Source organism: Procambarus clarkii, chromosome 10, assembly GCF_040958095.1.
Source record: "Procambarus clarkii isolate CNS0578487 chromosome 10, FALCON_Pclarkii_2.0, whole genome shotgun sequence".
Lineage (NCBI taxonomy): Eukaryota > Metazoa > Arthropoda > Malacostraca > Decapoda > Cambaridae > Procambarus > Procambarus clarkii.
The window spans coordinates 41,715,173-41,737,385 of NC_091159.1; the positions used below are offsets into that span (position 1 = coordinate 41,715,173).

At 44.8% G+C, this 22,213-nt stretch overlaps 1 protein-coding gene across 1 annotated transcript in view; it reads right to left on the reverse strand.

Moving 5' to 3' along the window:
• The window catches only part of LOC123775196 (FAD synthase), a 47,136-nt gene that overhangs the window by 15,638 nt on the left and 9,285 nt on the right, over positions 1-22,213 (reverse strand). The window contains exons 4-8 of the mRNA XM_045770176.2: positions 20,640-20,752; positions 16,226-16,369; positions 12,419-12,564; positions 3,892-3,980; positions 3,636-3,774 (exon numbers count right to left, since the gene is read on the reverse strand). Of these exons, the coding sequence (XP_045626132.2) occupies positions 3,636-3,774; positions 3,892-3,980; positions 12,419-12,564; positions 16,226-16,369; positions 20,640-20,752 (631 nt within the window). The remainder of the gene's footprint in view (positions 1-3,635; positions 3,775-3,891; positions 3,981-12,418; positions 12,565-16,225; positions 16,370-20,639; positions 20,753-22,213) is intronic.

The window sequence follows — 22,213 nt, forward strand, 5'->3', positions numbered from 1 at the left end:
AGCTGAAGAACGCCCACATCGCGGGGAAGGGCAGGGGCAAACAAGCACTCATTCAGGTACTCAAGTTCACCCCCCAGGAAAACCTGAAGCACCGTGGAAGCTTCCCGCCACTCCAGCGTGCGGGAACGACAGAAGGAATGCCAGGAATCCAGACCAAACAAGGGGCAGTCTGCTAGCCAGGACGACTCCGGAACCTCGTAACGGAGCCAGAAAGGGAACGAAGTCCCAAACCTGAACGTGGACGGATCCATTTCCGAGGCATAATCCGGGTCACGCAGGAGGTAAGCTGCAAAGGCTGCTCGCACCACACCAGGTTGGATGCGATAAGCCGAAAACCTCCGGAAGGACGGAACCGACGTACCCGGGGGAACACGGAACCGAACCCGGGGAGGGGCCGACACCAAATCCAACTCGTACGCAGAGGGGGGAAAAGAAAACCCCACTCCTTGTAACAATAAGCCCCGCTCAGTGGGAAGAAAAACCCAGGCGGGGTCCAGCGGGGCCCAAGGCCCCCAAGTCAGCCCCTCCCCAGCCTCGAGGTCCATCACCACAGGACCCGAGGCCGAGTCCTCTCCCCAAGCCCCGACCCCACAAGACAAGGACGGAGCAGCCGGAAAAGCTGGAGGAAGGTGGGCCCACTGGTCAGACCCTGAAGCTTCGGCCGGGAGACAAGACTCGAATGCCTCTGCCGCCCCCACGGAAGGGGCAACCCCCGAAGCTGCCCGAGTCTCGAGATCAAGTAACCCCTGCTCCGACCCCGAAACCCTCAGACGCTTCGGGGCCGGAAGCAGGGGCGGGGGACCAGAACGAACAGAAGGGGAAGGACGAGGAGGTGCGGACTGAACCAGGATCGTAGCGACCCCCACCCCCAAGTCCGGGTCTCGAAAAGCAAAGCGGGGCAGCCCCGGGGCATCCGGGGAAGCAACCAACCGAGCGCGTTGCAACAGACGAAACCTAGACTGCAACGCACGTGCCGCCCGTACCCGAATAGAATCATCAGAGGATTGGGTAAATTGAGTCACAAGCAAGCAGCAACACTCACAGGACTCAGGGTCGAAAATATCACCGACCCAACAGGCAGCGTGGCAGAGGCAAAAACAATGAGGGTCACCCTAAGACAAGGGGACCGAGCAACCCTCAAACTCGCACACAGCGAGTGGGGACTCCGGGGTCACATCCATCGGACCCACGCGCCCCCTAGGGGATTCCCAGGGTCCTGAGCGTTTACTTTAAGAGGACTCGCGCTCAGGTAGTCCCAGGCAGGGCGCTGCAAACCGGCGCCCAAAACTACCAAGCAAACTTCTAAAGCTGAACCCCAGGGACGTGTACACTCACGGGGACCTAGCAGGGGGCGCCATCGAGGAGAACAGTGGAAGGGCAAAAACAAACTGAATAAAATGACAGAACCCCCCACCAGGCAAAAACAAAAAGAAAAACAAAACCCCGCAAGAGGACAGCGAACCCCAAGGAACAGAGCCGGCCGCGATGTCGGGAAATACAAGCTGAGCAGCACCCTGCGCCCCTACCAGTGCAAACTGCCTCTTACCTGCCGGTAACAAGGGAGAACAGAACACCCAAGAGCCCAACAGGCGGCCGAAAAACCGAAAGGTAAAACGGACCAGCAGAGGCAGACCCCGAGGAGCCTGTGGAAGGTGGCCCCAAGCCCCAAGGGCAGTACTTACAGGGCACCTAGGGAAGGCAGCCCGCATGCAGCCCGAGTACTGAAGATAACTCCTGGCTCTCGCACCCACAAAACTAACACCACACGCAAAGCACAGTGCAGTAGCGACACCGGAGCCAGAGCACACGACCATCGCCTATAGCATCAGCCTCAAGAACTGAGGTGTGGGTAGCCGGCGCGGGGGGTCTGGGGCTCCCCCTTCCCCCTCCCGGGGAGGGGGGAGCTGTGCAGACAGCGGCGCGGCAGTGTTTGACGTCACACTAGTTTGCTTGTTTTCGGTTGGGGAGTTCTATCCACTAGTTCGGTTTTAGGTAGCAATTTTAACCAGAATAGGGGTTTGTTTTGGGGCGCTTACCTTTCTGGGTGCCTGTTCCGGTCGATGGCAGACATAGAATGCTTCCAACTACACGGGGGCTTCTATAGGCCATTGCTCCCCTTGCCTCTCTGAGGGGGCCCGGTTCTGGCCGTGGTCCCCGGTAGGCCTAAGAACTCCATACACATGACTGATGCCAAAGTCTGACATTAGCATATCAGCCTGGGATAGCTCCGGGGAGCCGACGGGGCTCCCCCCAGAAAACAAATACAGTAGTAGCAAGACACGCTAGGCCACCTCATACTCTAGCCACAAGGAAAGACCAGGTGTAATACCAACAAACCAACTATCTGTACACTATACAAATGGCAATAGAGATGCATCAGACACTCCAGACACATAGAGCAGAGGATAAATTCAAACCAGCAAAGTACACTGCCGGGCTAATTTACTGGATGAGGCAGAGCTACGGAAAAATGCCTAGAATTGGACACCGAACTAGAAGCACTGGAAACCAAGGCTGGGCCGGCCACCAAGGAGCCAGAAGGATTACTCTTCCCAAGTACAACTCGAGACTCGACAACACTTGAAGCAACAATTGAATCAGGACAAAAAGAGGTAAATGCACCTCCACTTCAACCACATCAGTTGAAAGGCATCCACTGCAAGCGTCTTACGATCGGAAAATGGAGCCAGGTAGGAAAGATGGGTGCCAGTTCTACACCAACATAAAGAGATCCACCTTAGGAAGACCGAACACCTTGCAGAGCCAATGGAAGGACTCATCATTGACAGTCCACGCTATGGAGATGGGCCAAAAGTGAGACAATCTGTCTGCAAGGACACTAGACACACATAGCACTTGAACCGTGAGGAGACCCAAACCCCAAGAAGCCAAAAGATGAGCTACCCAAAGCACCCAGTTCCACAGGGAAAATAACCAAAACAACCCCCCCCCCAACAGTTCAGGCAATGAACCACTGGGGAGCATTCGGGCCCAACCACAAACCCTGGGCAGCCTAATGAGCAATGGACATGAAGCCCCAACCAAGAGTCGTGGCATCCATGAACACAATGAGCAACAGGGTTGGATGGCTCCACAGGACTGAACCCTGAAAAGCCAGATGGGAACACCAGCAAAGCAAGAGTCGACAAAGGACAGTTAGGGTACAAATAAGATCACAAGGTCAGTGCATTATATTTAAACATCTTGTGCCATGGCAAGTCAATAAGTAGGTAATTAAGGAGAAAGTACTATGGCAGCATGATTATACAACACTGGAAAAGGATGTGAGGATGGGGGGGAAGGATCGATGTCCAACAATTTAGACCATCGGGGATCAAACACCAACCTGCAAGATTCAAGGCCAACGCATATCAAATAATCACAGCAAATGAACAAGCAACTCGGTACCGGTAGTGCTAATCTTCCACATCAACTTACATGTGGGCAAACTCAATCTCATGCAACTCAAAGTTTGGTGTTAGAAAAGTACTGTAATTGTGCACTTTGAAATTCATATTATCTTAATTTGTACAATACAAGGATGATCATTATTAAATAAAGGATTCTGGATATTAAAGCTGTACATAACCACATTATATATAATAAAAATGCAAGACTTTACATGTTATATTTACCTATATTGATCATAACACTGCTTAAGGATATTCAAAGTTTCTTCTACAGGTTCCTGTAAGGAAGGCGATGATAACAGAAGTTTGTCAATGTATTCCCATGGTGAAGTGACAGTGTCCTCCTTGTAGTCTATTACAAAACCTGGACCAAAACAATTTTCATGTTATAACAAAATATACAATATTAATAAGGTGTAATTGTTGTTATAGGGAAAATCATTGAGCAGTATAAGTATAGGAAAACACATCAGCAACTTACCTCCTGGAAGCTTACTCCGAAGATGCTGTTCTGCTGCTGCTAGAACGTCAGCATCAAGGGACTCCATGGTGATCTTTGTTTTATAGTAGCTGAAAATGCAACATAATAATTATTATATGAACTGTTAATAGCACTTGCAAATTATTGCCACTTTAAACTTTAGTATTTAAGATATCGTATTAAAAATAGAATGCTAGTTTTTCTTACGTTTTTCAAGACCATATTCATAATGTTTCACATATTTTTAAAAATGCAAAATCTCAAGATTTACAAAATGGACACTTAAACTATTTATTTGTTATTCAAATTTTTTATGCTATATTTATCTACTTAATTCTATTGTAAAATTAAAAAAAAATTATTTGGCTTTGTTCAAGCATTAAAACAAAAAACTCACAATCAAAAGGTAGGTTACCATAAGTGGTATCTACATATATAAAGCCATCAGTTTCTTGGAAAACATCTTTCTGAGCGGGTCATTCTGTTGTTCCCAAAGATCTCCTGAGTACATTGAACAGAAGTTTGCAAACAAGATGACATACTACACATACACCACAGACAACATAAGAGTTGCTAGGAAGTCACTGGAGAATAATTAATCCAGCCAAGAATGACTAAAAACAGTATATTCACAAAACTTGACAACAATAGTTACTGCCAAGGGAGTGCTTTTGTTAACTACCTACTTGCCAACTTGGAAACTTCTGCCAAAAGCCACTAGGTGGCAGCACTGTACACAGTTCCAACCACAAACCAACATGGAAAATAGAGAAAATAAAGGAGACCTTCACAGTCAAAAACAAATTATTGAATGTAATGAAACAGAAATTTCTAGAGGAGCCAGTTTGGCTCCCTCAAGTTATCTTCCTGAGATTACTTAACACTAAATGGTCACAACATTCGTGGAAAGCCGTGTTTAGCCTACTGGGAACCAGAGCCAGAATGTGGTCCCCTCATAAGAGATGAAGGGAGCAAGTGACAATCCACCACCTCACCAGCAGAAGCCTCCAGAAAATCAGCACAGTTTTACAGACAACTGGAAGGTTCACAGAAAATAAAGCCTCAAAAACTGCCAAACAACTCTGCAAATGAGTCACACTGAACAAGGTATTCACCCAAATGAATTCAAAACTCATTAGTACAAATTACCACTACCAGGTGGCCCGGCACCAGCTCCCAAAGTCAATTCTGGACCTGATGAACAAACCTGGAGGGTAGCAGGGAGCCACCAGGGCTCCTCCAGAAATTTCCGTTTCATTACATTCAATGCTGGATTTCTGGAGGAACCCCCTTGAGGCTTCCTGAAGCTAACCACAGAATAAGAAAGGGGGCTTACCAGCAAGTAGGAGAGACAGTAGGCATCTGAGATACAAAGCCACACTCAACCAACTGAGAACAGAAGTACTAATCAAATATCGGGCTACCAGCACCCTGTTAGAAGGCCAAAACCACTGACCTCGGATATCAACCCGGGAAATATTAGAGAAACCAGTGGCGAAAGCCACATATTTATAAACATCAGGGGTTTGAAGATAGACTGAAGGCTGGCTAGATTTGACACTGCAGACAACTTGAGAAATGCGAGCTTAGAACAGGGAACCAAGGAACCTGGATCAACCAACAAGGAATTCACTGAGACAGAACCAGTGGCACTCAGGTAGTGGCGAATAGCTGCCCCGGGATGGAACAAATGATGTATCCCAGGCTGAACCAAATAAGCATCAATCCACCTCTCAGGAAGCTGATTGATACATTCTTCGCCAGAAAAAAATGGCTGTGAACAAACAAACCACCCACCAGGGCACAAAAGAACGAAACCCCTGCCACTGGAGAAGAGTCTGAAGCTCTCCAACTTGACACCCAGAGGTGATAGGCAACAAGACAACTGCCTTAAGAAAAACATCACGAGCCAAAGGGGGAACTGTAAACAATAGCGAGGAAAGAAAAGCCCTGGAAAACAAACACAAAGGCTCTGAGACAAAGCCAGAGTTCATGCCCATTGCCTGGGACAGAAAATAAAAGTCCAGAGGAGAGATCTTGGAATAAGGGGCCAACTGGAAGTAAGAAAGCCCTAGAACCTCAGCTAGACTAGGTGGCATAACTGCCTCCATGCCAGAAATGGAAGGAGCCACTCCTAGGAAGGCTGAGCGACACCCCGAGCTAAATCCTGCCCCATCTCTGAAACCCTCAGATGTTTCGGAGTGGAAGCCAGAGGAGAGGAATGGGAGATGGCCAGACCACACCCGAAGGGTAGGGAATTGGAGGCATGGACAGAACCAAGGTGGAATTCACCAACACCTCCAAGTCCAGCTCCCTAAGGACAAAGAGGGCCAACTCTGTGGCATCTAACCAGGCACAAAGCTGCAAACACTGAAGGCAGGCAAACTGAACCTGTTAAGTAGCTGTCTGTTAAGCTTGCACACTTCTTTGGAAAATCTGAGAGAAGAGGCACATGGAGGAACAAACTCCACAGGACTCACAGTAAAAGGTGTCACCTGGCCAACAGACAGCATGGTGGAGGCAGAAAAACACCCCATGGCACAGACAGCAAACAGCCCTCAAACTTGCACAGGGCGAGAGTGAGATCGAAGGGGATATCCATAGACCACACTGAAACCCCCTATGATTACCAGGGGCCCGAAGGACTGACCAAACAGAACACCCAGCCACTGGGGGTACACACCAGAAATTACATAAATAGGCCAACACAACCTAGGCAACACAGTTGGCAAGGCCAAACTCGGCATACAATGTAAAACAAGCACAAACCTCACGTGCACCCCAACAGGGCATTAATGACCTCGGCTGGCTCAGTGAAAGCCAGTCACAAAGTTCCAACTAGAGCCAAGGCTAGACTGAACCCAAAGCTGAGGCATCTGTGAATACATCGAGTGATGATGAAGGAAGGTGCCAGAAAACTAAACCCAGAAAAGAAAAAGCAAAAGCAAAAGCTGGTAACACAGCATCCGGCAAAATGCCAGTGGAGTCCGCACCCAGCGATAGTGGCAGCGGCAAAATGGGCTGCCCCAGAGAAACCAGAACATTCGCCAAAGTCAAAGCTTGCCCAGGAAATACAAGTGGCAGGCAAAATTCCTGCTCCTGCACAACCACTCAATGAATCGTTGAGTCACCTGAGGCCAACTCGACACCAACAGATGGTGGTGCTGCAGCCAAGTCAAGGCTGCTGGAGGCAGGGAAAGCAATGCCAAGCGAGAGTCCCAAACGAGGCCCAACCAAGTTTGAATTTGGGACAGAACCAACTGGGCATTCTGCCAATTCACAGGAACCTGAACCTGGCTAGCTGGAAAGAACCAGATCCCTGGCTAGAGACATGCAGACCAGCTGGGAGCCCACACCAGCCCCCAGCAAACGAAGACGAGTTCACTATGACTCGAGCTAAGCATGTGAACATGCGGAGCCAGATTGAGCCCAAATGCAAGTAACCCAAAAGCAGTAAGCCTGCCACCCCACAACAAAGCATAGCCAATTCCTGAACCTCAGATGTATAGGGCTGTGTCAGTATGCATCCCAGAAATCCTGAAAGATCATCCAAGTGCCCTCCTCGAGGATGAGTTGGACCCAAGACAAAATGGTCATCCAGGAGGGGCAAGGAATGAACTGGTCCAACCATGACAGGTCAAGAATGAACTGGAGGGCCAGAGAATCCTGTTTCAGGACCATGAAGAGGCAGGAAACCTACTGAAGAAACATCATTGTTTCAACCACTCCCAAAGTCACCCACTCTTGAAATGACCTGACACAGGCAAGGAGAGGACCCATGCTGGGAAAGACCCAAACCCCCTACAGGAAGAGGAACTGACTAATTCAATCACAGGCCAACAGACACTACCATAAATGCCCACGAATCTAGGGACCAGGCCTCAGTAAACCAAGTCAGCCACCCTTTCCCCAACACCCTATCAAAGGAGCAAATTGCAAAAGAGCCAGGGTGAGCTACAAGAAGCTGCCTTCCAAACAGAGCAAGCACTGTGCCAAACCTGTCCTTTTACAAATTACATCTGAATTTGGCCATTTGCCCGTATGGCCAAAAATGGACGTAATTTCAAAATAAAAAAAAATGAAAATAAATCTTGGATTTTTTTCCCAAAAACAGTAAGTTAAGGGTCCTCTGGTAGGTTAGAAGGGCAGGAAATTCTCCTAAAGTTTCAAGTCATGAAAAACGTTAATTGAAAGTTTCCTCTCCTAACCTATCCAAGTAAGAAGGAGGACTCGAACAGAAAACAGGGCAGTACATCACTTTTGTGAGCCGATTTCATTTCAAATTATGTCCATTTTTGGCCATAGCGCGCATACAAGTGAAAAGTGACGTTATTTTTAAGAGGACGGGTTGCTGTGCCGACCAAACAAAGGAGGACCAGCCAAGGGAAGAGCATACAATCCAGCATTTGGTTCCACTGATGGCCTACCCCAACCAATGAAAGGTGACTCTCCAGTTCTACCCGACTGCCTTAAAAACCTAGGACAAAAGCCCTGAACTCAAAGAAGGTCCATAATGGGTCGACAAACAATAGCTGCCAAAAAAAGGAACTGGGCGACTACAGTACATCCTTCAGGAAGATGAAACAAATGAGAGAGTGGACAAGAGAGCAAGGTATCACACTCAATCAAGAGACTGGGCCAACACAGCCTATCGACACGCGAGTCGGTTAGCAAGGAATATAGCCACCACCTCCCAGAGCATGGGAACATAAAGCTTGGGAAGGGCAGCCAACATCACAACAGCAGAGGCCAAAACCCCTGCAAGTGGCCCCTGCCTAGTGCTCCAACATCCTCAGTGACCCAATCAGAATCCAGCTCAAGGAGCCCCCAGGAAGTGCATGACAGAACCCAGATGCAGATGGGCACGAAGGTCATGTGCCACCAGAGCCGCCAACAACAAGGAAACCTGGGAGTGGAGCTGCACAAGACAAGTTCCAAGAGAGAGCAAGAGCAAACAGGCAGTCATTGAGAGGCATAAAAGACAAGCCCACCAAAATCTTGGTCAACACCTCACGCCACTCAAATGTGTAAGAACAACAAAATCTGCTCCAAGCCCCAAGCAAAAACAAGGGACTATCCACTAGTAAGGAAGATTCTGGTATCTTATATCACATCCATTTAGGAAAGGAAAACGCAAATTCGAAAGAGGAAGGGTCCATCAGCAAGATGTAATCCAGGTCTTGCAGGAGGTACATAAAAAGGGCCTCCCAAGCCGCAGCAGGAGAGACATCTGAGGACAGAAACCTTTCAAAGAAGGACTCTGGCGTGCCCAAAGACACCCAGAACCGAACCCTGGGGAAGGGGGGGGGGCAGCAGCACCCAAATCAAACTCATACAGGGAGGGGACATACAAAAATCCCTCCTCCTGTAAAAGAAACCACTCCCTGGAGGGAAAAAAACATGAAGGAACATGCCTTGAGATTACTTTAAATTTTAGTCTTGTAGTGTGTCAAAAATAAATTGTCCTGAATTTTTTTTTATTCGACATTAGCACCTGGGAAGCATAAAAACCAAAGTAAAAAGTCTTGATCTCTTTATGATTTAGCTGTAGTGGCTTGGAGATGTTGCATTTTTTGGCATGAATATGGTGAGGTGCCACATGGGAATAACTTTGTCAATTTATTTTCACTGTTTCTCACTTTATTGACTTTTTTCATTCTAACAAGTTGTACTGCTGTGCCAATGGTAGTGTTCATTATGTATAACTTTGAAAATATACATATATTCAGATTTACATGTATAAATATATGCACACTATGTATTTATTCATTCATACTAATATACACAAATATGTATTTATAAGCCTAAATCTTATAACTACACATAACACATTTTGCATGTAAATATATGCATGGTAATTACTCATTTGCTGTTGTTAAAAGTTCAATGGCTCCTAGTATGATCTCCATGCACACTGAGACACTGGACAGTGATGAGCCAGACATAGTCCTCATCTTTCTACTCATTCCCAAGATATGATGGGTGCTGTAGTAATATTGTTAAGGTTGGACCACTAATGTGTGCAGCTAGGCTAGGAATGGCATGCAAGTCGCTCACAGTAATTAGCAACATCAACTATGTAAATGCCTAGAGCAACAGCACAAAATCTTGAAATCTTGCCAGATTATTACCTCAGAAAAGGGGCGACCAGACACACACTACCATCAGCTATAGAACTGAGTGTTGTGTGGCAGGCTGACCATATGCTGACTCTTCCCCCACTACACACAGAATTCACAGTAGTGTGATGCATCAAATGAACAAATTAACAAGGGATATCACAAGGGATTCTTTTACAAAGACGTGGCACAGTCGATTAAGGCACATCTGGGATCCTCTTGGATGTAGGTTCGAACCCTCATCACAGCCCTTGTGGATTTGTTTTCCCCCCCACCTTCCCCTTCCCTCCCCCCATTGACTGGGGGAGGTAGGGTGAATAAGCTTGTGATAGTTTGGAGAAATTATGTTTGTTTACATAGATGGGGGAGTTCTTTCAGAGGTTTTAAAGGCTGTGGTCTCTACTGAAGCCAACAGTGGTTTATTTTGTTGACCAGACCACAAACTAGAAGGTGAAGGGACGACGACGTTTCGGTCCGTCCTGGACTATTCTCAAGTAGATTGTGGTCCAGTGGTCTATTTTGTCTCATTGACTTTCTAGCTGCTTCACCAATGGTAACATAAATAACTACATAAATGTTACAGCTCCCTGTGCCTCTGGAGGCAGAGATAGGTTCTAGTTCTGAACCCTGGTAGGCCCAATAGAACTCTAAAGCTGAGCAAGTAGTGGTACACTATCAACAAAAAGTAACTTCAGGGAGCAAACAGTCTCCCCCAGAAAGGTCCCTGCATGACAAATGTCCAAAAGATTGCCTTCCTATATCTGAAATTGGGACTTGAAGAGCTAAGATGCAATCCAAGGAGTGGCAGTGACGGCTCGCAGTCACACCAGGTTAACTGATCTTGGCCATGTGGTCAGATGGTAGCCTGTAGATGAGAGTGGCCACCTAGTGATAGTTGATCAATAAAAGAAAAAATGGGCGGTGCCAGCAGAGTCTTCCATATTCTGTACTGTTTTGATTTTACTTTATACTATTTAATTTTCTATTTAATTTTGTCATGCTTTGTTTATCTGGGGTTTCAATTTTATATTTTACCTTGCTGTTGTCTGTTTCGGTTTAATCTACCTTTTCTGGTGGCTATTTCCTTCAGTTAAAATAATCTTGAATCCTTTGCTTCTTGCACCTATGTAAGGGGACTAAGTTTTAACTTCTGATCTCCAGTAGACTTTTAGACTCACAAGGGCCTGGTGTGATATGAACTGGGAGGACCCATCTAGGATGTAACAACAGGGAGCCACCAATGGAGCCATCCCAGAAAATTCCATTCAGCACCCCTCCATTTTGCACCATGCAGAGTTTAACCTTTCACACAAAACTTAAGACAGGTCATCAGGTCTACTGTTGCAAATTGTGATAAAAAGCCTATTGTTGAGGCTCAAGCTGCCGAGGGGTCCTAACCAAACCTTGTCAAGCTATGAATGGCAAAAGACCATCAATCCCAGCAAAATGAATAACTTCCACAAACTAGGTTGTGTGAGCTATGAGTGATGCAAGTCAATCAGAACCTCACACAGCACTGTTAAAGCAGTGAATGACCAAACCCATTGCAGCGGCATTGAAAAGCCCAAACTCCCATCCTAATGGTCAATAGAGAGAGCCATATTCAAATTGGAATATGCTCACAGAAAAAAGCCACTTTCTGGCACAGTAGCACTGATCACAGAGAACAATAACAAAAGAGAGAGAAGTAAGGATCACTCAAAAAGCCTGTAAGTACCACTTATCACCACACACACACACTACTAGCAGAGAAGAGAACAAAGGCTTCAAAGATCCTAAACAATGAAAACAGGTTAAATTTTCTGAAAAAACAGAGACCTCCAGGGGTGTTTGATGCTGCCACCTGGTAGTGGTTGGCAAACAGTTCCTAGTAGGCAAACTGGTAGTAAACCAGAGTACTTTCTTGGTAGTTACTTGTGGTGTCACCAGGGCACTCTGTAGGGCTTTCAGTACTGTGAATGAATCATATCAAAAGTCATTCTAGGGGATTGTTTATTCTCCTGTGACTGCTTAATTAACAATCTTAATGATAATCAAATTCAAATTCGAATGTTTATTCAGGTAAAGTACATACATACAAGGGGTGATACAAATATTGATGAATTTATAGATAGAGCTAGTATATACAATGCCTAAAGCCACTATTACGCAAAGTGTTTCGGGCAGGCAAAGCGTTTCGGGCAGTAATGTAATGCAGAACATGATCCTGATTCACTGTGCATAGTGAGTCTTAACTTAAGATGGTAGCAAGCTTAGACTGTGAATTTTACCACAGAGAAAAGCAAGTTTAGACAGCAAATCTTACCTTAGAAAGCAGCAAGATTTCACAGCTCAGAAACGGCTGATTACAAAAAATTACAAAGATTCAAATCCATATAAGAAATTTAAATAAAAAGCCTTACACTAACCTATGGAATAATTTTGGATAGGATCCAAATGACACGGACGGAAATTTAGCCACAGTTTCATTCAGCATAGAAGCAATGGACACTTCATCTGTCGTTAAGTACAAAACACCAACACAGAACTCAACACCTGGTCTGTGGAACAGTTTCTGCAAATATCACAATATTGCACTATAAGCATGAAAAGAACAATGATTTTAAATTAACACTAAATATTGATCATTTAGGTGCAAAACACACACAATAATGGCATGAATATCAATGCATAATTACATGGGATCTGTCTTACAATGAAAATAATTATAAAGATTAAGATAAAACACATTTTATTCCTTTTGCTGCAAAATTACCACCATATTCAAACTGAAATCTTATCATTAGAGAAATGAAGGAAATTAAAACTGAACAAATCCACAAGGGCCGTGACGAGGATTTGAACCTGCGTCCGGGAGCATCCCAGATGCTGCCTTAATCGACTGATCTACGACATGGTAAAAGAGTTGAAACGGAAGTTCTACTGAACTTACTGGATCTGAACTTATTGGATCTGAACCTGCATTCGGGATGCTCCCAGACGCAGGTTCGAATCCTCGCCACGGCCTTTGTGGATTTGTTCATTTGATGCATCACGTTATTGTGATTTCTGTGTGAAATTCAAACTTTTAAAGCTCTGTAAAACAGGACTATATGCAACAAGATGAGGAATCACAACAGTCTTCAGCATAAATAAACTGCATCTCTAATTTGACTTCTTTGATGTACTGTACTGAAATTCTGAATAACAAATGTCCTCCCTTTCATTTGTTTCCCCTGCAATACTCACTAATTATAGTACAATGTTTGAGAGCTGCATCATATTCAATGTAATTTTAAGGGGGCCATAATGCCAAAATCTATATAAATAAAAATGGAAATGTTCATTTGTTCAAAATCGCTAATCTCTGAAAGTTCTTCACCGATTGATTTGAAATTTTCACACAACGTTCCATTCGCATCTGAGCAGGTTTTTATATACATACAGTACTATATAGATGTCACGTCTGTGAAGGTAAAAATGCATGCTTTTTATGAAAAACTGTGTTTTTCATGTGAGGGAAATCTTCGAAACCTCATTACCGATTTCTTTGAAATTTTGACACAACGTTGCATTCGAATAGGCGCGTCTTTTTATATATCTACTATATACGTGCCTCTCCTATGACAGGGAAAAACATGCTTTTTTTGAAAAACAGCGCCATCTGTTGGTCGTAAGAGCAACACACGATGTAATCTCCGAAAGCTCTTCACTGATTGCTTTGAAATTTTAACACAACTTTGCATTCAAAAAGGCGAATGCAAAGTTCATTCTTTTTATGTACCTACTACTGTATATAGATGCCACCACTGTGACAGGAAAAAACATGCGTTTTTTAAAAACAGTGCCATCTGTTGCACATAATGGCAACATGCACGCTATACTAAATATGTCACGAATTCCATTTCTATGTTTCCTATTGCATTGATAAATTTTATTTTCATGGATTTCAATTTATTTTATTTTTAAGTGAATTATTTTGTGTGATATTGTGTTGGAATTGAGCTGTGTTGTTTACCATACCATGCATTTCGTAAGTATAAGTATAGATGCCACACCTGTGACAGGTAAAACTATGATTTTCTTGAAAAACAGCACCATCTGTTGCATGTAAGAGCAACACACATGCTATACTAGATATGTTACAATTCCATTTCAATGTTTCTGATTGCATTGATAAACTGAATTTTCATAGATTTTGATTTATTTTCATTTTGATTTAATTATTTTGTGTGAATTGCATTGGAATTGAGCTGTTTTGTTTACCAGACCATTCATTTCGTGAGTATAGTTGGTTTTTATTTTTTTTTATATTTCATTTAATTTTTTAATTGTTTTTCTTATATTTCAGTGATAGGAACATTAGATCATTTGATGTTCCCAGTTTTCTAATGGGAACATCATACTATTTGGGAAGGCATCGGACGAGGGAGTGGGGAATGGTGGGGATGACGAAGGGACGGAAGTGAGAGATGGTGGGGACAAGGGAGGGGGTAATGGTGGGGAAGGACGTGGGGACGGGGAAGTTTGGGATGGTGAGAACGAGGGGATTGGGGAATGGAGAATGGTGGGGCAGGACAAAGGGACAGGAGAGTGGAGCACGGTGGGAAGGAAGAGGGGATGGTGGAGTGGGGAATGGTGCGGAGGACGAGGGGATGGTGGAGTGGGAATGGTTGGGTGGCCGAGGAGACAGGTGAGGGGGAAATGGTAGGGAGGACTGGGGGACAGGAATGGTGGCTGTGGCTCAGCAATGCACATGCGTTGCCGAGCCACAGCAACGCGTGGCCGGGTATTGCTAGTATGCAATAAATGAAAACTGGTTCAATTACAATCAAACTTTTTTGACTAGTTGCACATGAAAAGGGCTTCAGCTGGTCCGAGTCTCAGAATCGTAGCATAAATAGGAAGGGAGAAAAAAAACAGGGTTGAATGTAATGAAATGCCATTTTCTGGGTGAGACCCGGGGCTCCCCGGAGCTGTCCAGGCTGATATTGCTAATATTAGACTTTGTCATCAGGCAGTGTGAATAAGAGTTCTTAGGCTTACCAGGGACCATGAACCAGAACCTGGCCCCTCTCAGAGAGGTACAAGGAGCAATGGCCTATAGAAACCCCATATGGTTGGAAGCATTCTATGTCTGCCATCGACCGGGTTAGGCACCCAGAAAAGTAAGCATCCCAAAACAAACTCCTATTCTGGTTAAGAAATTGCTACCGAGAGCCGAACTAGTGGACTCCAGTGTAGTTGTACTGTAGAAGTAGGGCTACACCACAACCTTCCCTTCTCATCCTTTCCTTATTGCTTGATTTTCTTTTACTTTGATATTTTCACACTTTTCCTTATTACTTGATATACTTGTTGTTGCTCGGTCAATTCCTTAACTGCTTTTAATACTGCTTTCTCTCTGGGCACTTGTGCATGGATTAGCTACATATTGTTCTTGCACTTTCCTATACCCTATGTAACCTCCTCCATCTTTTCATTAAAGTGAGGATCTACTGTACAAGCAAATGGCCCCACCTACCTTGAGGTTACTTTGAGGTGCTTCCGGGGCTTAGCGTCCCCGCGGCCCGGTCGTCAACCAGGCCTCCTGGTTGCCGGACTGATCAACCAGGCTGTTGGACGCGGCTGCTCGCAGCCTGACGTATGAGTCACAGCCTGGTTGATCAGGTATCCTTTGGAAGTTTTATTCATCCCACAGGATGAATAAAATTCAAAGATGGTCAGCATTTTGCTTTGAAGCAGAGGAGCATGCCACAACTGGCAGACCAGAGCCCAACAGGTAGTACTGACCACCATAACATCAGTGACAGAACTGATTAGGGAGCCAACTGTGGGCTAACGCTGGGCCGCCTGCTGGCGACTATCGGTACTAATGGGTTCAAGTTAGTTTTGAGTGAATCTATTGTTTTACTTCCGTTATTTGCAGAGTTGTTTGGGGGTTTTGAGGCTTTGTTTCCTATGAACCCTCCAATTGTCTGTAAGGCTTCGCTGACTTTCTGGATGATTTTCCCATCAGGGTGCCTGATTGTCACTTGCTCCCTGCACCTCTGTGAGTGGGCCAAATTCTAGTTTTGATTCCCAGTTGGCCAAAGAGAACTCCTGAGACTGATGTGATCCATTAGAATGGAGCAGTCTCAGTGAGATAGCTACATGGAGCCACTGGGGAATGCCCTCAGGAAGCACACAAGAACTTGTCTTAGGGAGCAACCAAATGAGAATGCACCATAACTAACCTTGCCTAAGAGCCCAAAAGCTCTTTCTAATAGGTGTGGGACCCCTGGGAATATGGTCACATTTTTCACACTGATGATTGGATATTGAGATATGATGCTTTTCGTTTTGCTGTCACCATAGTGAAGTACTGCAGACTTTGGAATCTGTATATAAAGAGATCTTTAAGATTGTTCCATGATTAAGGTGAATCTGACTTCTAATGAACAGAAGGATTAGGTTAATGCATATTCTAATCGACTGAGACAAATAATAAAAAAGACTTAAAATAAAATTATGTTAGGCATCTTTTTTTATATGCATTTATGAAATTTTCTCATATATGGTAACACTCTAAGACTTAAATTTTATTAAGAGGGTAATGTATTTACTAAATAATGTTCATGCTTAATATAATTGAAGTAAATTAGCATATATCAAGCATTCAATGTGATGAATAAGGAAATGCCCTTTTCTGGTGAATCTTTCAGTAGCTTCCTAAGGTTATGCATTAATACAGTATAGACAAGCCTTAGGAAAACTCGCCTGGCCCCTGACCCACCAGGAGTGAGGACCAGGATCTGGCTCCTACAAGGTAAAGAAAACCTGGCAATATAAAATCTATCAAAAACATGGAAAACAACCAGCATTTGAATGTAATGAAATGCCATTTTCCGAGTGATCCCCAAAGCTTTCCTGAAGCTATCAGAACTGATAGGTGCTATATTAGTTTAGGGTCATCAGTCACAGGAGTCTTTATGACTACCAGGGACCAGGAGCCAGAACCTGGCCCACTCAAAGAGGCGCAAGGAGAAATGGCCTATGAGCACTTTACATTTAAATTATATCATAATTGCCATCGGCTGGGAAAGTACCCCAGAAAGGGCTGACAGCCTGCCAGTCCAGTTTTTGAATAATGAAAATCACCAACCAAAGGGAGAGAGGGAGGGTGTCGAGGAGCCTTTGGGGCTCGCCCAGAAAATGGCGTTTCATTACATTCAACGCTGGTTTTCTGTGAGGGAGCCCCATCGTAAATCCCAAAAGGAGGGACTTACCTGGGAGACGGCAGAACCGCAGGTCTTGAGACGAGGAAGAGGCAGACAGCCGCGACAGGTGACCCATAGCCCCACACAGTCAGGAAGGAACCGGAACATTCACGAGACACCTGCTGGCCAGGACTGTAAAACCTTCAAAACCCCCGCCCCCAAATGTCGACCCAAGACATAGTGCTAAAAACCAATGCAGAGAAACCAGATCCACCCAGAGAGCATCCATCTGCACAGAACCAGTGGCTTGCAGATAGTGGTTTAAAACTGTCACCAGACACAACGTGACACACCTCCAGCTTAACTAACCAAGCATCCACAACCAGCGAACCACTCTGGAAGTCAGCCATCTCATTCTATGCCAGAATAGGAGAAGGCAGCAAACAAACAAAAATGACTACCTGGACCAATCGAACAGAACCTTCAGCGTTGGAAGAGAGCATGAAGCTCCCCAACCCAAACCCCAGAGGCGAAGGCCAACAAAAACAAGGCATCCAAAAGCAATCCCAAACGGAAGGGGGGTCACAACAAAGCAAGGAGAAGAAAGAACAGAACGAACGCATCCAAAGACCAAGCAGGCTCAGGCAACGTATGAGCAGGACGGAGGTGAAAAAATTGCATGAGGAAGCTAGTGGAACAGAGAGGAAGTAACATCTACCACGAACGCAAGTAGCAGCAGCTCCACCAACACCGCGCGATATGAAACGACAGTAAAAGGCATGAGATGCCAATCCAGAAAAAGCCATGAGAGAGAGGACAAAACAACCTGTTCTGAAATCAACAAAAACTGACGAAGAGAAAGGAAATGACGAAAAGACCAGCAAGAAACTTCATACTGTTACTGAGAAGACCGCAGGTGGGATACCATCAAAGAAGCTATCTAGTCACCATACAAATGGCGATACACACGCATAAAAAAAGCAGACATGTAGTGCAGAGCAGAAAGGCAAACCAGCGAGATACCTCTCTGACCCAACCTACTGAAAGAGGCCGAGCCGTGGAAAAATGGCAGGGTTCAGACACTGAGCAAGCAGCACCTGAAATCAAGGCTTGGCCGGCCATCATGGAGCCAGGAGAACCACTCACTTCCGATATGAATCCAGCCGAGCCAGAACCTGGAGCAACAGCTGGACTGAGGGGAAGAAAACAGGAACCCCCATCTCGACCAGTCCTGCCTAAGAGCATCTACTACGAGGGCCTCGCAGTTAAGGAACGGCACCATGTACAATGGGAGATGCTGAGATCATTCTGACACGAAGAGGTCCACCTCCGGGCACCCGTACGTCTGACAAAGTCAAAGGAAGGAGGCAGAGTTAACTGTCCGTGGAAAGAGAAATGATGTGCCACAGACCATCTGCCGGAATGATGGACACACCCGGAATGTGAACGGCGCAGAAAGCTAAACCCTGAAAACTAAGTAGAAGAGCTACCCGAAGCTACCAGCCCCAAAGTCATGGACTAAAGAGATTTCTCCCGGTTGAGACTCTTGCCACAAGCAAAATGCAGAAAAGAACCAGAACCCAACAGTGAAAAGAAACCCCACAAGAGGTAAATGAGTAAAGGAAAAACCACAGCCCTAAGGAACAACAGAAACATGCTTGCATTCCTGAAAATCCAGAAGTCGTGAAACTGAAAAAAGTTACTTTCTCAGACTTTGAGATGAAGGGGCAAAAATGAACCTCAAACCTATGATCCAGAAAAGCACCCAAGAGAAGGAGTGGAGAGGTAGGGCCATAAACAAACCTAGTCAAAGTAAGACTACAAAAGAAAGAAAAGTAGTATTAGGTAGAACCAACCCACTCTCCCTCGAGAAACACACCACAAAACCAGGGAGCTGGCAGACCAAAGTCAGGCAATTAGGTCACTGTTGAAATCCCTAAGGAAATAGACACAAACTGCATACCCACCAGCAGAATTTGGAAATGTATAAGCCAAAATTGCAGGGAGCCCAAACCAATGGAGAAGATTGGAAAGCCAAAGGAGATTGTAAAAGCAATCTCCTCTTGGAAAGTATGGACCAGAACTGCCTGAATACAAGAGAAGGACACAGAAGGAAGGCACTGACCTCCAGATTGCCTGAAGCCTGGCTACCAATGCTGCTACAAGAGCATAGACCCACAGGGGCACAAAGAGGATAGCCACATGCCAAACAGGCAGAATGTTGGTGGAAACCGCAAAGAGCAGTCGGGTACATAACTGGACATGGAAGCCATAACAACCCAACCAACAATGCAGACAAGACAACAAAACCCCCACAGAGATGAGGGAAACTGACCAGCATACCAGGCACATGGGAAGTCTCGGCAAATCAGACCCCAGCTTCCAAACATGATGAGGGAAGGCAGATTAAACCATGGATAAGAATAATAATTTATGCAACAAAAACAGACCTTTGGTTTATACAAAAGGTCACATACATATATCTAACTACTGTATCTCCCTATCAATAGGACTCATAATGGAGAACAAGCCCCATGCACTTCCCAGAAGCAAGGTAATCCAACTGGAGTCAACTAACTTATAGAGGAGAAATTTACTAAAGAAGGTAACCCTGGTACACAGTTAATGCAAAATTCAAAGCAAGGGCACACAATGTGAGTGGCACAAAACACAATCATGAAGCATAAAAGAAAAAACAAGGAAAACTAACACCACTTAGTTGAAAGTGTGATGCGGCAGACAGGCCCAGTCAGAGTGGTGCACACCAAAGTTGGTGAGAGAGGTGCAGGACTGGCCGAAACTCTTGGTGACCCTGGTTTTCCTGAGGCAGGATTTTCCTAATGCTTGGCTATACTGTACCAGAGCCTAAGCTTGGGAAGCCATTGAAGGAGCCCTCCCAGGAAATGTCATAAAACACACACTGTTTTTCTGAATGCTATTCTGATGTAATTTGCAAATAAAGAAGTTGACAAGATTCACAATGCTTTGGAAAATAATTACTGCATAGTACTTTTTCTGTAATAAGCAAAGTTAGCAAACGTAAACATATTTTGCAGTCAGCAAAACTGCAATAATTCATAATTCATTCTGTCGGGGACAGGCAGCCTTAATATGTATGTTAGGCTTATATCGAGGTTCCCAGAAGAAACTCTACAAAAGTTAATTAATTCTCGAGTGGCTATTTACTGTTAGGTGAATTTACTGTTAGGTTAGGCATGAAGTGATAGGAAATGTGCCCAACCATTTCTGTCCTGCCTGGGAATGAAACCCTGGATTCCTGACCGAGTCGAGAACGAACCCAACTGTACTACCGAGACCCTAATACAGTATTATAAATTTATGCTTCAATTAAATATCTAAAATTTATTTTAATACAGTATATTGATGAGACTTTACATTTAATTAAATTTTGAAGTGCTCACAAATATTTAAACCTTCTACGAAGACATACGTGAGCCATCTTCATAGCGGGAGAACTGAGGTCATCAGTTTTGAAATAGGCACCGATAAACTGTACCAGCTTTGGATGTGGATGAACAGTTTCCCCAAATGCGGCAGCCACTCCTGAAAAAAAAAAAAAGTGGTGTATGTAATGAAACACCAATTTCTGGGTAGCCCCAGAGGCTCCCTGAAGCAATAAGGCCAAGTTGGTTCCCTACTACTAGACTGCACCAGCCGTGGAGTTCTGGCTAGTCTACAGTGAACCAGAGCCAGAACCTGGCCCCCTCATGGAGGTGCAGGAAGGTGTAGGGAACATGTTCCTAAAAATTAAATATACCAACATAGATGGAGTGAAATTAAAACTACTGGAGCTAAAAAATATAATTTAGCTTAAGGTCCCAGATATTGTAGCACTAACAGAGATGAAACTTGAAGGAAATATTTTAAATGAGGTCATATTCCCAAGGGGCTACTCAGTTTGGAGATGTGACATTCTAGGAAAACTAGAAAGAGGGGAGGAGTGGCTGTGCTGGAGAAAGAACACCTGAAGGTAAGAGAGTTAAACAGATACAGTACTGTGAATGTTTATGGGTGATCCTAGGCGTCATGGGTTCAGATCCTGGACGTCATGGGGTTCGGATCCTGGTTGGGTCATTTAGAATTCTTAGTGACCTATGGTTTGTGCGTTCCTGCAGCCTTTGTGACATTTGTAGACTCAGCGTGGCCTGTGCATGTGCCAGAATTTGATGAAAAAATGTACCCAAATGGCTCCATTAGTGTCATTGGGGGTTGGTCAGTCGTGGAGCATAATTAATAAGCACCAGGAGTGACCAATACTTATGAAAATCAATGCTGCAGTGGTCATGGTACTGTGTACATTTAGGGGGTGTTCCTGGATGTCATGGGTTCGAATCCTGGTCGGATCATTTAGAGTTCTTAGGGGGGAGAGGGGGGGGAGTAATTACCTAAGTGTAGTTACAGGATGAGAGCTATGCTCGTGGTGTCCCATCTTCCCAGTACTCTTTGTCGTATAAAACTTTGAAACTACTGACGGTTTTGGCCTCCACCACCTTCTCACTTAGCTTGTTCCAACTGTCTACCACTCTGTTTGCAAAAGAAAACTTTCTAATGTTTTTTCGGCACCTCTTTTTCCTTAGTTTGAAACCGTGTCCTCATGTTCTAGATGTTGCTGGTTTCAGTTTCTTATGGATGCTTATGCACCGTTAACGATGCATAAGCAACAGGGCTCCATTAAGGAACATATAATCTCTTCCCACAACCAGACCATCGCCAGAGAAGTCTTAACAAACTACACAGAAATCATCGATAGATACAGCAACAGCAGGCGGCTTGACATCTGTGAGGCACTACACATCAAGAAGTCAACACCAGCAATCAACAGCCAATTAATGCACAACTATATTCTACCCACTTCAAGACTCCGCACCAATATAGAAGCATCAAGAAATATGGGCCAATAGGCCCTTTGCAGTTACTTCCATTCTTCCCTTTAATTTACCCAATTTATACCCATTGCACCGTGTTCTGTCTTGTGTTGAAAGTTTGCTCTATCTTGTGTTGAAA